Source organism: Carya illinoinensis, chromosome 16 (genome assembly GCF_018687715.1).
Source record: "Carya illinoinensis cultivar Pawnee chromosome 16, C.illinoinensisPawnee_v1, whole genome shotgun sequence".
In the NCBI taxonomy this organism is placed as follows: Eukaryota; Viridiplantae; Streptophyta; class Magnoliopsida; order Fagales; family Juglandaceae; genus Carya; species Carya illinoinensis.
In genome coordinates this window covers 1,862,602-1,878,331 of record NC_056767.1, presented here as the reverse complement: position 1 = coordinate 1,878,331, position 15,730 = coordinate 1,862,602, and the positions used below count along the sequence as shown (strand labels likewise).

The following is a 15,730-nucleotide window of genomic DNA, read 5'->3' as shown; positions in this document are numbered from 1 at the left end:
CCTCTTTTCGTGTCTTTTTAAAGTAATTGTTGGTCATAAATTTTTTTTTTTAATTTTTTTTTATTTAATGATTAAGAAAATGATTTTAAATGTATTGATATTTTTTTATATTTTTTAAAAATTTTTAAATATATTAAAAAAATTTGAAAAGAAAAAAAAAAAAAAAAAAAGAGGCTGTGCGGTAAAAGGAGCGGTGCACTCATCTAATGTATTGGTTGCAAGAGACAAAAGTCGGGCAAGTGGGTAGGAAATCTACGGAAAATCTAAAGAGATGGTAATATATAATTGGTACCAGCTGTATCAGTTGTCATCCACCGTATTGGCTCCAATAGACAAAAAGCCTCATGCAAGTATAGGTACAGAATGCGTCAGAATCACGAGTCCCTATAGCTAGCTAGCTCTAGCTAAGAGCACTCACGTTGTAGAAAGTCGAATCTCACTTTTACCATTGTAGCTATCCACGTCAGATTTTAACAATTGTTTATTTTTATTATTATATAATAATAATGTAATTTAAAATATATTTAACTTAAATATTCCTACCAAATTTTTACATTAAATTATTTATTTATTATATAATAATAAAATAATATTAATTTAAACAAAAACAACGACGTCTTTAACTTTAAAGTCATTTGAGTGTCCTAGCATTCTCATGTAAATGTAAATTTAATAAAAAATTTAGTTAATAGGATTTAAAAATATTCTATATTAAATTATGTAACTTCAAAATCTTTAATTTTTAGCTATAATAAAATTAAAGTTTATAACTAAATTTAATTGTTATTATTTCACATTTAAATAAATAAAAAATAATATCTTTTTACACTCTCTCTTTCTTCTATTCTTCCTCCTCATTCTTATTTTTTCTCATATATTATTTCTCCATATTATTTAATAAATAATAATAATGTATTTTCATATTAGTTCTTAATTTAGAGAAAAATTAATAGAAAAAAATTTTTCAAAAAATTATTAAATTTATAATATTTTATTATTATTTTAACTAATAAATAGATAATTTAATATAAAAATAAGTTTTAATTAAAATTGTTAGATGATAAAGGGTAAAGAGCTGCAAGTCGTCTATATTATTGTTTTTACCTCACATTGTCGTTTTACACTCTTTCATTTATACAGCTGTAAATATGGAATATTGCTTTCTTTTTCTGTTAGTTTGTTACAGCCCCAACGTGTATATAGGCTACGGCCTTCTTTCCTTTTGGAGGTACAGTGTAATATACAGAATCGTTTTCCAGCACCTCCATTACTGCTCTCTGTTTCTTTCTTGTTACCAATAACTTACATGGTATCCAAGAGCCAGTGAGAGCACAGATGGAGAACCTAGACTCACATACCCCACCCAATTCACCCACTCATTCAGACCTTCATAACCCTCTATCCCGCTATCTCAATCTTGCTGATCCCACAAACCCTTACCGTTTAGACCACGGTGACAGTCCTTCAATCACTCTCGTCGCCGATCTACTCACCACTGAAAACTACACAACTTGGTCCCGTGCGATGAAGCGTGCTTTACGAGCTAAAAATAAGCTCGGTTTCATCGACGGCACCCTCACAAAACCCACCCCTACCGATACCCTTTTACTTGATCTTTTGGAACCGTTGCAATGATATGGTAGTGTCATGGATCCAAAATTCCATCACTCCCTCTCTCAAATCCAGCGTTGCCTTTGTGGATGATGCATACGAAATTTGGCTTGATCTCCATGAGCGGCTGTCTCACCAGAATGGGCCCCGAATCTTCCAATTGAAGAAAGCTTTGGCTTCCTTTTCCCAAGACCATGACTCGGTAAGCATCTATTATGGAAATTTAAAGACTCTTTGGGATGAAATGGCAATTTACGAACCTCTTCCAACTTGTACTTGTGGTGCCATGAAGGCTTTTTTGGATAGATCCCAACGAGATTGTGTTCTTCAATTTTTAATGGGGTTGAATGACTCTTACTCACCCATTCGTGACCAGATCATGCTTCTAGACCCCCTTCCCCCTGTTTCTAAAATTTTTTCTCTTGTACAGCAACAAGAGCGCCACCACCAAATCACCTCTCCCCCACAACCCTCTGAAACACTAGCTCTTGCTGTCAAGAAACCTTATAATCCCTCCAAACCATCTCCCAAAAATCAACCCAACCTCAGAAAGGATCGCCCATTTTGCACTCACTGCAAAATCTCAGGTCACACTGTTGATAACTGTTTCAAACTTGGTAATGCCGACCCTCCCCTTTGTACTCATTGTAATATGACTGGTCACACTGTTGAAAGGTGTTACAAACTTAATGGGTACCCCCCGGGTCACAAATTCCATACCAAACAGCCACCTAGTTCTCATGCTAATATTTCTATTGCTGCTGAATCTGATGGTGTTGGTGAGGACAAGGTGGGCTTGACAAAGTTCCAATATCAGCAGCTGCTAGCTCTACTCCAATCGCAGGATCATATCTCGGCTAATGTTCTGCACTCCAGTTCTTCAAATAATCAAGCCTCCCCCTCCAACATGGCTGGTATACTTAATTGTTTTTCAACACACACACACGTTCCTTTAACTTCACCCAACAACACTTGGATAATTGACACTGGTGCTACAGACCATATGGTCTGTAGCACCTCCCTCCTCTCATCCATTAGTTCCACAGTTGCATACTCTGTTAAACTTCCCAATGGAAGCTCAGCATCCGTGACCCATGTTGGTACCGTTCATTTAACCAACACTGTTATTCTCAGAGAAGTCCCTTGTGTCCCTTCTTTCAACTTCAATTTAATTTCTGTGCCAAAATTGACCAGATCTAACAACTGTTGTTTTCTATTTTTTTCTTCTCACTGTTTTATTCAGGACCTACATTCTTGGACAACGATTGGGAGGGGTGACCTGCTGCATGGACTCTACCATTTCCACAGTTCAGACGTACCCCCCGCTGCCCTTACCAACTATTTCTCCATTTCTAAACACAAACCACCCACGAATCTCACACACTTTGTTTCTACTGCACAGAATACTACACCATACAACCTATGGCATTGTCGCCTAGGTCACTTATCCAAAAATAGATTTCAATTACTCAATGATTTCCATGTAACCTCTCATAGCTCTCTTATTAATGAAATGCCTTGCACCTTGTGTCCTTTGGCCAAATTCAATAAATTACCTTTTCCTAAGAGTGAACATTCTTCCTCTAGGATATTTGAAACCATCCATTGTGATATTTGGGGACCTTCCCCAACTATTGCACATGATGGTTCCAAATATTTCTTAACTATTGTAGATGATTTTTCTCGTTCTACATGGGTTTATTTACTCAAAACCAAGGCTGAAACACGCAGATGCATTGAATCCTTCTATCATTTAATTGAAACACAATTTAACATGAAACTTAAAATTTTAAGAAGTGACAATGGTGTTGAATTTCAAATGAAAGATTTTTTTCATAATAAGGGCATCATTCATCAAAGAAGTTGTGTGGAAACCCCTCAACAAAATGGCATTGTTGAGAGGAAACACCAACACTTGTTAAATGTCACTAGAGCCCTCATGATTCAATCTAGTTTGCCCCATAAATATTGGAATCATGCTGTCCTTACAGCAACCTACATCATCAACAGACTTCCTTCACCCCTTTTAAACAACATGACACCATATGAGCTCCTTTTTAACAAAAAACCAACCTATGCTCATATGAGAATTTTCGGGTCTTTATGTTTTGCTGCCACTCTTTCACAAGGCAGAACCAAATTTCAGCCTCGAGGCCGTGCTTGTGTTTTTATTGGCTATCCCTTTGGAGTAAAAGGCTATAAACTTTTGGATATTCAAAACAACACCATTTTCATTTCCAGAAATACTACTTTTCATGAATTTGTGTTTCCATTTCATACCATTAACTCTAACTTCTCTCCCTCTCCAGCATTCTCATCACCTATTTTTCCCCTTAATCCACCTTCAACATCACCACTTGACCCTCCCTCCCATACACTATCACCCTCTTCTCTTTTGCCTCAACACCATCACAACACTTCCAACTCTTCTCATCCCCTTCCTACTACCGAGTCCCAGTCACCTACACACACACTTGCACCTACCCATACACTTACACAACCCAACCCGCCACACAACTCTGCCCCTGCACCTTCTCCTACACAATCCAGCTCACCACCCACCTCTATTTCTTCCATAAATCCTACCACTGCCCCACAACCTACCCTTAGAAGATCCTCTCGCATTAGAACAGCCCCCCAATATCTTAGGGATTACCACTGTCACCATGTCATGCAGCACCCTTATGAGCAATCAAATTCCAAGAAGGCTCCTGTTCAAAATGGTAAGCCTTTTCCTTTATCTCATTGTTTATCTTCTCATCGATTTACACCTATTTTTCAAGCCTTTACCACCTCCATTTCCCTGCATACCGAGCCTCACTCTTACAAACAGGCCATTAAGGATCCTGCTTGGTGTAGAGCTATGGAAGCTGAAATTGCAGCTTTGGAAAACAATCACACTTGGCTACTTACTGATCTACCAGCAGGAAAAAGAGCAATCGACTGTAAGTATGTTTACAAGGTTAAATTTAATTCTGATGGCACTTTGGAAAGATTGAAAGCTAGGTTAGTAGCTAAAGGGTACACTCAAGTTGAAGGGGTAGATTATGTTGATACCTTCTCACCTGTAGCTAAAATGGTCACTGTCAGATTTTTACTTAGTGTGGCAGCTATCAAAGGCTGGTTTTTACATCATTTCGATGTAAACAACGCTTTCTTGAATGGTGATTTAACTGAGGAAATTTACATGAAAAAACCACCAGGATACACCAAGGGTGAACCTCACCAAGTTTGCAAGCTTCTTAAGAGCCTTTATGGCCTTAAGCAAGCTTCACGCCAATGGAATTCTAAGTTGACATCCTCTCTTCTTGGTTTTGGGTTTATTCAATCAAAATCTGATTATAGTTTGTTTACCAAACAAGAAGGAGATTCCTATATTGCCATCTTAGTTTATGTTGATGATATCCTCGTTGCTAGCAACTCAAATAGTTCAATCTCATCTCTTAGAACTTTTCTCAATAATCAGTTCAAGATACGGGATTTGGGCTGCTTAAGGTATTTTTTGGGTTTAGAGATTGCAAGATCGTCCAAGGGCATCCACTTATGTCAAAGGAAGTATGCCTTAGACATACTCTCAGATTCTGGTATGTTGGGTTGCAAACCTTTAAAACTTCCCTTGGAACAAAACTTCAAGCTTAGCAAAGAGGATGGAACCCCCATTTTTGATCCTAGCCTTTATAGGAGACTTATTGGCATGTTATTATACCTTACAATAACTCGGCCAGATATCAGTTTTGCTGTCCAATTGTTAAGTCAGTTCATGGACCAGCCTAAATCCACTCATTTGGCTACTGTGTACAAACTTTTGAGGTTTATTAAAAACTCCCCTGGACAAGGAATTCTCCTCTCTTCCTTATCTCAAATTCAGCTAAGGGCATACTGTGATAGTGATTGGGCCTCTTGTCCTGACTCCCGCAGATCCACCACAGGCTATTGCATATTACTAGGCCATTCACTAATCTCTTGGAAGTCCAAGAAACAGCATGTAGTCTCTCGGTCTTCAGCTGAGTCTGAGTACAGATCAATGGCCACCACTTGTTCGGAGTTGACTTGGCTTCGCTATTTATTACAAGATCTTGGTCTCCATCATCCACAGCCTGCATTCCTCTTTTGTGACAACCAAGCTGCGTTACATATTGCTGCCAATCCGATTTTTCACGAGAGAACAAAACATATCGAGCTTGATTGCCACTTAATTCGTGACAAAATTCAAGATGGAAGCATCACCACTGCGCATGTAACCTCTCAGACACAATTGGCTGATTTGCTTACCAAAGCTTTGCCCTCCTACCTCATGAACTCACATCTATCCAAGATGGGAATAGTTAATCTCTATTCTCCATCTTGCGGGAGGGTGTTAGATGATAAAGGGTAAAGAGCTGCAAGTCGTCTATATTATTGTTTTTACCTCACATTGTCGTTTTACACTCTTTCATTTATACAGCTGTAAATATGGAATATTGCTTTCTTTTTCTGTTAGTTTGTTACAGCCCCAACGTGTATATAGGCTACGGCCTTCTTTCCTTTTGGAGGTACAGTGCAATATACAGAATCGTTTTCCAGCACCTCCATTACTGCTCTCTGTTTCTTTCTTGTTACCAATAACTTACAAAAATAATTAAATATAAAATTATGTCATATTATCTAAATTATATATTTACATTTAGATAATCTAATAAGATATTAAGAATACCCTCGACGGGTCTAACAATGTGCATGATTATTTGTGTTTTAGTTAAGAAAGTTCTAGAGTGATGCTGCATCATATCTACTTGAACTTTCCATCTCAGGTTGGCCAGTACTAGCACTGCATGGCTAGCTTCTATATGTACCTATATAGATCACCCCAGGAAATCTTCGTTGTTCTTCTCATTTTCTAAGCTTCTCATTTTCTAAGCCCACGAATTACCAATATTTCCTTTTACAATTCAGCTTCTAAATCACTCGCATTTGCATTCATGGCCTCCCAAATATCCTCTTTATCTACTTCCGAAGGTACTAAGAAAAGAAAAAGAGACAATCCATCTTGTTTGGAAGAAGATGAAGAAATCATATCCTCTTACCCATCTTCTTTCTCGATGCCTCTATGGGAATATGATGTTTTCCTTCATTTCTGCAAAGACACTAGGAGGAGTTTTGCGGATCATCTATATGCTGATTTAAAACGGAAAGGCATTGTCGTCTTTAGAGAGGAAGAAACACTCAAGCGAGGAAAATACATTTCTCAAGCGCTTCTAAAAGCAATTCAAAAATCACACTACGCCATCGTCATTCTTTCAGCAAATTATGCTTCTTCCAAATGGTGCCTCAGGGAACTTGCCGAGATTGTTGAATGGAAGAAAAGGATGAATCTTATCAAAATTATTCCTATTTTTTACCATGTGGAACCTTCAGACGTAAGAAATCAAAAAGGGACTTTTGCAAAAGCTTTCGCCGCACATGAAATGGATTCCAAGGTAGACATCAAAGAGATTGACACGTGGAGAAATGCTTTCAAAGAAGTGAGCAGTATTGCCGGATACATAGTTGGGGACATGTAACATTTACTTCTCTTTTCTTCTTCCATTGACAGATAGCAAGCAATTAACATCTATCTATATACTTAAATTATGACATTTATAATTTTTAAAATGTTTACATTGTGATCTGGTCTGACATGAGCTCTAGTGTTGCAAGAGGGAAGATATTGAATTATGAAGTAAAGTGTTTTGCTTTCTCTAATAAATAATGCTAATTATCATCTAAAGCTTTTTTTTTTTTTTGCTCGTGTGGTCTAGTCAATATTAATTGTCCTATCAATTTACAGTTATGAATCAACAATTATACAAAAGGTCTGTGGACGTATATCTCATGAGTCGAATTCTAGATTCTCATGATTACGATAAACTTGTTGTAATAGACTCCCATGCAGACGAAATGATAAAGTTATTGGATATGGAATCAAACGATGTTCGCTTTGTAGGAATCCATGGGATTTGTGATTATTTTTTACATTGAAGAATTATATGCAAAACATTGTCAAATTTTAGAAATCCATTCTGGGATTAAGGATCTAGTACTACCACCACATTATTAGAGTTTCACATAAAGTTTATTTGACAACTTTCACAGTCCAAAGTGGAAAATCATGCTCAACTATTCCAAATCCTAAACCCTAAACTAATTTATGACTTCTTCAACTAAATAAGGAAGAGATTCCCAATACTCATAATTTAAAACACTCCAGTTTCGTTAATTACCAAATTTTCAACCAAATCATGCTCAACTATGCTACTATTTTAAATTTACTAGTTTACGGCGAACACGCAAAGAATCAACCCTTACATATCTCTCTGTGATTTGTGTTGGTCTTGAGTTGGCTCATCAATAGGCTTTATTTGATCTATTTTATAGGTATGAGTCGGAGTTTATCCAAAGCGTTGTCCAAGGGATATCTAGAGAATTGATCAACATTTTTGATGATGATGAGGACAAACTTTTGTCCGATATGGCTCCCACCATCAATACTGAAAAGACCCCGTCACCAGCCCCTTCCTCTTCTTCCAAACACCGATGGGAATACCAAGTTTTCCTAAGTTTCGGAGGTGAAACCCGTGATATATTTACCAGCCGTCTACGCAACGAGTTGTGTAAGAAATTTATCTCCACCTTTAAGGATGATTACAGACTGGATATTGGAGGACCCATCAAGAAGGACCTCTTGGATGCAATTGAGAAGTCAAGAATGGCGGTCATCATTATTTCAAAAGAGTATGCTTCGTCCACACGGTGCTTGGAAGAACTTGCAAAGATTGTTGAATGCATGAAAGATACAGAAATGAAAGTTTTGCCCGTTTTCTATCATGTAGATCCTAGTGATGCGCGGAAACAGGAAGGCTCCTTCAGAGATGCCTTTGCTGAGCACGAGAAAAAAATTGAGAACAAAGATAAGGTGCAAACTTGGAGAAATGCTTTGAAAATAGTGGCTAATCTCTCTGGATTCCATTTAAAGAACGGGTAAGAATCTAAGATACACAAATTTTCTCTAGAAAGAATCTCCTTTCTTTTTTAATTTTTTCTAGTTTTGGAGCTGACTATGAACTAGTAGTAGGAGACATATCTTGTGTAGCTTCAGTGTCATTTTCATTCTCTCGATTTTAGAATTCTTCATCGAAGGTATTGACTCAATATTGAACTTTCTTTGCAATCCCACAAGGCATTTTCATTAAAAAGATCACATTGTTACAAATAATCACTTTATTTTCTTCGAAATAAATAAGCTATAACCCTTTTTATCTACAACCAAGAAGATGCAAACATGTAGTGTAAAACAGGAGTTCACACCACATCTGAACCAAAGATGGACCCATAACATTATAGTGAACAACACTGCTTAAATTTAACATCAATATGCCCCTTTCAGCTAATTGATTAAAAACCATGTTTTACCTTTCTTGACAGATGATTCATTTTCAATTAGAAATGCCAAATTTTCAACCAAATCATGCTCAACTATGCTACTATAAATTTCACTAGTTTAAGGTGAACACGCAAAGATTCAACCCATACATATCTTTTTGTGTTTAGTGTTGGTTTTGAGTTGACTTATCTGTAGGCTTTATTTTATCTGTTTTACAGGGATGAGCTGATGTTTTTCAAAGAAATTATTAAAATGATATCTAGAGAATTGATCAACCTTATTGATGATCATGAAGACAACCTTGTCGGGATAGACTCTCGTGTGAATGAAATGCATTTGCATTTAGGTATTGGATTTTATGATGTTCGCATTATAGGGATATGCGGTATGAGTGGAATGGGCAAGACAACTCTTGCACGAGGTATATTTCAAAAGTTCAATCATCTATTCCGAGCTAGAAGCTTCCTTGAAAATGTTAGTTTGGTTTCTAAAAGAAATGGTCTAGTTGCTTTACAAGAAAAGCTCCTTTCTGATATGAAGTTGAAGGTTGACCAAGAAAAATGGGATGTGCATAAGGGAATTGATGTGATAAGGAATAGATTACTTTACACAAAAGTTCTTATTGTTCTAGATGATGTGGATGAAAAAGAACAATTAGAAACATTAGCAGGGAACTGCAATTGGTTTGGACCAGGGAGTAGAATCATTGTGACCACTAGAGATGAATGTTTGTTAACAGCACATGGAGTGCAAATTATACACCAGATTAAAGGACTACACGAAAATGAGGCTTTACAGCTTTTTAGCCAAGAAGCCTTTCGTAACCCTGATCAATGTGAAGATCAAAACTTTTTGGATCTATGCAATGACTATGTGAGTTGCGCCAGCGGTCATCCTTTAGCTCTTAAAGTTTTCGGTTCCTCCCTTTTGGGAAAAGGAAGAGAGGTATGGAAAAGTTCTTTGAATAGAATACAAGTACTTCGTAATAAAGATATTCAACAGAAACTCAAAATAGGTTTTGATGCATTGGGGGATACAGAGAAAAAAATGTTCTTAGATATTGCTTGTTTCTTCAATGGGGAAGACAAAGATCGAGTGGTAGATTTATTGGAAGATTCTGGTTGCTTCCCAAACATTGATATAGAAACTCTTATGGACAAATCTCTTATCACTATTTTGGGGAGAAAATTGCAGATGCATAGTGTACTACAAGAAATGGGTCGGGAAATTGTTCGCTGTGAATACCCTAAAAAACTTGGAAAACGCAGCAGATTATGGCTTCATGATGATATCCTTAAAGTTCTACGAGAAACTTCTGTAAGTGATACACACACACACAATGCTTGTGACTATTTGTTGCATAGTTCCATTCATTTATTTGTTTATTCTTGGTTACCAGGGAACATATAAAGTCCAAGGTATAATGTTAAGTAACTCGTCTCCACGTCAAGAAGAGTTGAATCCTGCAGCCTTTTTAAATATGAAAAAACTTAGATTGGTTAAAATATGTGATGTGAATCTTCCACGGGGCCTCAATTCTCTCTCTAATTGGTTGCTACTATTGGAATGGCATGAATATCCTTTGGAGTCCATGCCGGAGAGCTTTCAACCAAGCAATCTTGTTGAGCTCATTATGCATCGCAGCAGCTTTGAGGAATTACCAATGGCTTTTCTTGTGAGATCTTTTTCCTAGATTAATAGTTTTTTTCTTATTTAATTTGGATTAATTTCTTGAAGACTTAATTTTCTCTATTTCTATATTGTTGCATCACAGAAATTAAAGAAGTTGAAAGTCATGGACTTCAGTGGCTCTGAAAAATTGATGATGACTCCTGACTTCTCTGGATGCCCTAGTCTTCAAAAGTTAATTTTTGAAGGTTGCACAAAATTGTCCAAAGTTCACCCATCGATTGGAGCTCTTGAGCGTCTTATACTATTAAATCTCAAAGATTGTAAATGTCTGAGTAGCCTTCTGCATGAGATCAACTTGGAATCATTGAATCTTTTGATCTTGTCGGGTTGTTCAAGTTTCAATAAGTTTCCAGAGATTGCGCAGAATATGAAGCTTTTGTCGGAGCTTTATTTGGATGGGACTGCCATTGAGGAACTCCCATTATCAATTCAACGTCTAACCGGCCTAACATTACTAAATCTTGGAGGGTGCAAAAAGCTTTCGGTTTTTCCGAGAGTCATTTGTTATTTACCTGCTCTTAAAACACTCATTCTCTCTGGATCAACCCCAACCTTGTTGCCAAACTTTTTTTCACGGTTGACCTCTTTAGTAGCTCTAGATCTAAGTGACTGCAATCTATTGGATGGAGCACTCCCCACCGATCTTAGTAGCTTATCCTCCTTGGAGTCTCTGAATTTGAGCAGAAACAATTTCACACGCTTGCCAGAGAGCATTTCTCAGCTTCCAAAGCTTAAATTTCTTTGTTTGGATAATTGTAGCAGGCTTCAGTTATTGCCAAATCTTCCCTCAACTACACAATTTGTAATGGCTCGAGAGTGTACTTCACTCCAAAATTATTTCAATCAAGTTGTTGGGTCGACTTCAGGTGGAGGAGAATCCACTGTTATTAACTGCCATAGTTTGGCGGGTGAAGAAGACATTTTGAGTGAGGTTGCTTCCCTATATACACACTTTAAACCCCTGTGGATGGAGGTCTCTCTCTCTCTCTCTCTCTCTCTCTCTCTCTCTCTCTCTCTCTCTCTCTCTCTCTCTCTCTCTCTCTCTCTATTATATATTCACAAACATACTAAAAACTTATTTCCTTTTAATTTTTCCGTTCTATGATATTGTACAGGAGGAAATCCATCAAAATGACGAATACCATGGCATGCCTCAAACTGGAATTGCATTACCATACGATCTCTCTAAAGACAATAGTTGGAGAGTAATTGTGTTGCTTTTGAAAACTTTACTCAGCACTACGCAAGTGAATTCTCCTCAAACACAAAATCTTGGAAAGTGCAAAAAGCTTTTGGTTTTTCCGAGAGTCATTTGTTGTATACCTGCTCTTAAAATTCTCATTCTCTCTAGATGTAAAGGCCAACCTCCTTCCCCCGATTTATTTTCAATTGGTGCACCCCTCATATTGTCGTTGCCTAGCTTTTTTTCAGTGTTTACCTCGTTAGTAGCTCTAGATCTAGGTGACTCCAATCTATTGGATGGAGCACTACCCGAAGATCTTAGTAGCTTATCCTCCTTGGAGTCTCTGAATTTGAGCAGAAACAATTTCACCCGCTTGCCAGATAGCATTTCTCAGCTTCCAAAGCTTAAATTTCTTTGTTTAGATAATTGTAGCAGGCTTCAGTTATTGCCAAATCTTCCCTCAACTACACAATTTGTAATGGCTCGAGAATGTACTTCACTGCAAAATTATTCCAATCAAGTTGTTGTGTTGCCTTCAGGTGGAGGAGAATTCACTGTTATTAACTGCCTTAGCTTGGCTGCACGTGAAGAAGACATTCTGAGTGAGGTTTATTCACTATATACACACTTTCAGCCACTGTGGATGGAGGTCTCTCTCTCTCTCTCTCTCTCTCGCGTATTCACAAACATGCTAAAAGCTTATTTTTTCTGTTCTATGATATTGTACAGGAACAAATTCATCAAAGTGAGGAAAATCATGACATGCCTCAAACTGCAATTCCGTTACCATACGATCTCTCTAAAGACGATAGTTGGAGAGGAATTGTGTTGCTTTTGAAAACTTTAGTTAACACTACGCTAGTGAATTCTCCTCGAACACTAAGTCTTGGAGAGTGCAGAAAGCTTTTGGTTTTTCCAAGTGTCATTTGTGGCATACCTGCTCTTAAAACTCTCATTCTCGGCATACCTGCTCTTAAAACTCTCATTCTCTCTGGACCTCCTTCCCCTGTTTTATTTTCAATTAGTGCACCGCACACCATGTTGTTGCCTAGCTTGTTTTCAGCGATGACCTTTTTAGTAAATCTAAGTCTAAGTTTCTGCAATCTATTGGATGGAGCACTCCCTGATGATCTTAGTGGCTTATCCTCCTTGGAGTTTCTGAATTTGAGTGGAAACAATTTCACACGCTTGCCAGTCAGCATTTCTCAGCTTCCAAAGCTCAAGTTTCTTGATTTGGGAAGTTGTGTTCTAGTGTCGACTTCAGCAGGGGGGTCCGTATATGACGATACTAAGTTGAGGGAGGCGTCGGGGATTGGGTCAGCGCGCAAGCGAAAAATGGAAGAGGCGTTTGGGCAGAGGGAAATGGCAAAGGTGGTAAGATTTGACAAGCACGGTCTACTCACCGCCGACTTGAAACGAGATTTGCAGTTTTAGATTTGATATAACTTGGTTATGTAAAAAAAGGTTGACTTTGAACTAGTAGTAGGAGAGATTTCTTGTGTAGCTTCAAAGTTATTTTCATTTTCATTTTCTTGATTTTGGAATTCTTCATTGAAGGTATTGACTCATTATTGAACATTCTTTGCAATTCCACGAGGCATTTTCATTATGAAGATCACATTCTTACAAATAATACTTTATTTTCTCCGAAATAAATAGCCCTTAACCCTTTCTATCTCCAACCAAGAAGATGCAAAGATGGACCCACAACAATATAGTGAAGAGCAGTGCCTAAATTTAACATCAATATGCCCTTTTAACTAATTGATTAAAGGACTTTTGATTGAGTAGATTGTTTGATGGCTGTAAAAGTGCTCAATAATGAACTTGAATCTGTTGCTCTGTTAGATCCATTAGTGCACTAAACCAAAAAATTACAAGGATTATATGCAGAGTGCAATATACAACATGTGTATCGAGAAGTTAGTCGGGTTGCTCACAAATTTGTCCGGTTTGTTTGGAATGTTGAGGATATCTCATATTGTTTTCCCCATTTTAATATCTGTACACTTTCTTTATTAATGAAATGTTCCCTTTTTATCCAAAAAGAAAAACTAACTGATTAAAAAGCATTAATTATGTTTTCTTGAGAAATTATTCATTTTAATTGAGCTGAAATATTGCATTCTTTATACATTTAGAACCAATATATTTTATTTACTTCATTACATTATTATTGGTTTTAGATAAAAAAATATTTAAGATGAATAAATCTGAGTTACGATTTAAATTGGTTAATAACATGATTTATGCTTAATTTTATAATTTGTGATTTAATTGGATAATGTTCATTCACATGCACAAGATATTTTTGATATTCAATTATTCCTTTTTATTTTATTTTATTTCTAATTTCTATTATTTTTATAGGCCAAGAAATGAAAAACACATAAATAAATAAATAAAAATCACATTTGCATGCAGGACTGTTACTTTTGATTTTTGGACAGAATTTGATTTCTATCAACTCACACACATGGCTCCTTAAGGAAAAGACATGCAATAGCATCAATATTGGTCTATACATATGTATATGGAAAGTCATATTTAAATAATATGAGCCTAAATTCATGCATATTTAAATATTTGCATAGTTATGAACAGCACCTTTACATACTATTCACTCTCCAAAACATATTTTATCCTCCTAATCTCTTTCTACATATTTTACCTTTACATATTTTTACATATTTTTACATATTTTACCCATTCACTCCTCAAAAAATATTTTACTCAAATATTTTACATATTTAAAGATCAAACCTGTGCACCTCTCTCTCACAGGTTCTGAGTACATGTATTAGATGCTAATGGACTTTTTTTGGGTGCTAATTACATATATTAACCCAATACATGGAAATTTTAAACTCTATTAAAAATAAATAAATAAATAAATAATAAAAAGATAATATTTTATTATTATTTTGTCTCAAATTTACATAAGTTAATATGAAAGTTTTGCTTGTATAACAAATTAGATTTATAAAAGATGAGATTTTGCATATGCATACTCGTAAACTAATGTAGATGCTCTAAAGACTAAAAAATGCTTTTTAGAGTTTTGACACACATGGACGTGAGAAGCTTGGAGGCCTTTTGGGAGTTTTGACGGAAGGGCATTCTGGGACATTAAAGTCTAATGCGCACAGAAAATTCACATTAATTTCTCTTGGGGTCTTCTTTTATGAGAGTCACGAGACAAGAAGGAACGCGCGCCACACAAATATATATATTTTTTTTCGAAAAAGAAAACGATAGCAGCGGCAGCTTGAAGAACTCCTCAAGGGTCCAAATTACATTGGCTTCATCCATCTCCATCTATTTAACTTGTTCTTTTTATTTTTTTTTCTAGTCTCTATTTAATTTTAATCTGAATTTTATTATATATTTTTGAGATTTTTAATTTAAAATCTTTTGATTTTGGATATTTTATTTTCAGTATATTTAAGTTTGATGTCGTTATTTTTCTTGCTATTTTAAGCTTTCATTTAACAATTATTACAATTGCTATGGATTGATTTTAAAAATTTGTGATTTGAATACAAGGGTGAACCCTATAATCATGATTTTGGAGTTTTTTCAATTTTCAGCTCGTATTTTGTCAATTACTTTCTAATCTAATTTAATTCTTAGTTTAGTTTTATTAATTTCTTAATTCTATTGCATTTTATATTGATTAAAGGTTAATTAGGACTTAAATAATTTCATATTTATTATTTAATTTTCAGATTAATGAAGATTGTTTAGTTTAGTTGATTCATTGATTGTTAATTTCAATTTGTTAGTCTTTTACGTTTCATTTCGATTCTCAAAAATCTAAAAATATGAATCTAGTCCATGACTAG

The 15,730-nt window shown here is 36.0% G+C and overlaps 1 protein-coding gene across 3 annotated transcripts; it reads left to right on the top strand.

Annotated features, from left to right (window-relative positions):
- Window positions 1–1,701: 1,701 nt before the first annotated feature.
- Window positions 1,702–13,498, top strand: LOC122299197 (TMV resistance protein N-like). Of its 3 annotated transcripts, none has more exons than XM_043109257.1 (7): window positions 1,702–1,813; window positions 8,005–8,607; window positions 9,229–10,327; window positions 10,410–10,685; window positions 10,785–11,675; window positions 11,818–12,534; window positions 12,615–13,498. In XM_043109257.1, exons 1-7 carry the CDS (start codon window positions 1,806–1,808, stop codon window positions 13,317–13,319), a joined length of 4,299 nt encoding a protein of 1,432 aa, XP_042965191.1. In that variant the 5' UTR covers window positions 1,702–1,805; the 3' UTR covers window positions 13,320–13,498. The 3 variants fall into 3 exon arrangements, with proteins under 3 accessions (XP_042965191.1, XP_042965190.1, XP_042965192.1); XM_043109256.1 differs by lacking the exon at window positions 1,702–1,813 and adding an exon at window positions 6,353–7,147; XM_043109258.1 differs by lacking the exon at window positions 1,702–1,813 and having other exon boundaries at window positions 8,122–8,361; window positions 8,460–8,607.
- The last annotated feature ends 2,232 nt before the right edge of the window (window positions 13,499–15,730 follow it).

What these genes read in the sequence shown, in the direction of transcription:
- LOC122299197 (XM_043109256.1), top strand. Translation starts at nt 6,570, where the DNA reads ATGGCCTCCCAAATATCCTCTTTATCTACTTCCGAAGGTACTAAGAAA. An exon ending in AATTACCAATGGCTTTTCTT is followed by an intron (nt 10,686 to 10,784) that starts GTGAGATCTTTT and finishes GTTGCATCACAG; the next exon opens with AAATTAAAGAAGTTGAAAGT. An exon ending in TTCAGCCACTGTGGATGGAG is followed by an intron (nt 12,535 to 12,614) that starts GTCTCTCTCTCT and finishes GATATTGTACAG; the next exon opens with GAACAAATTCATCAAAGTGA.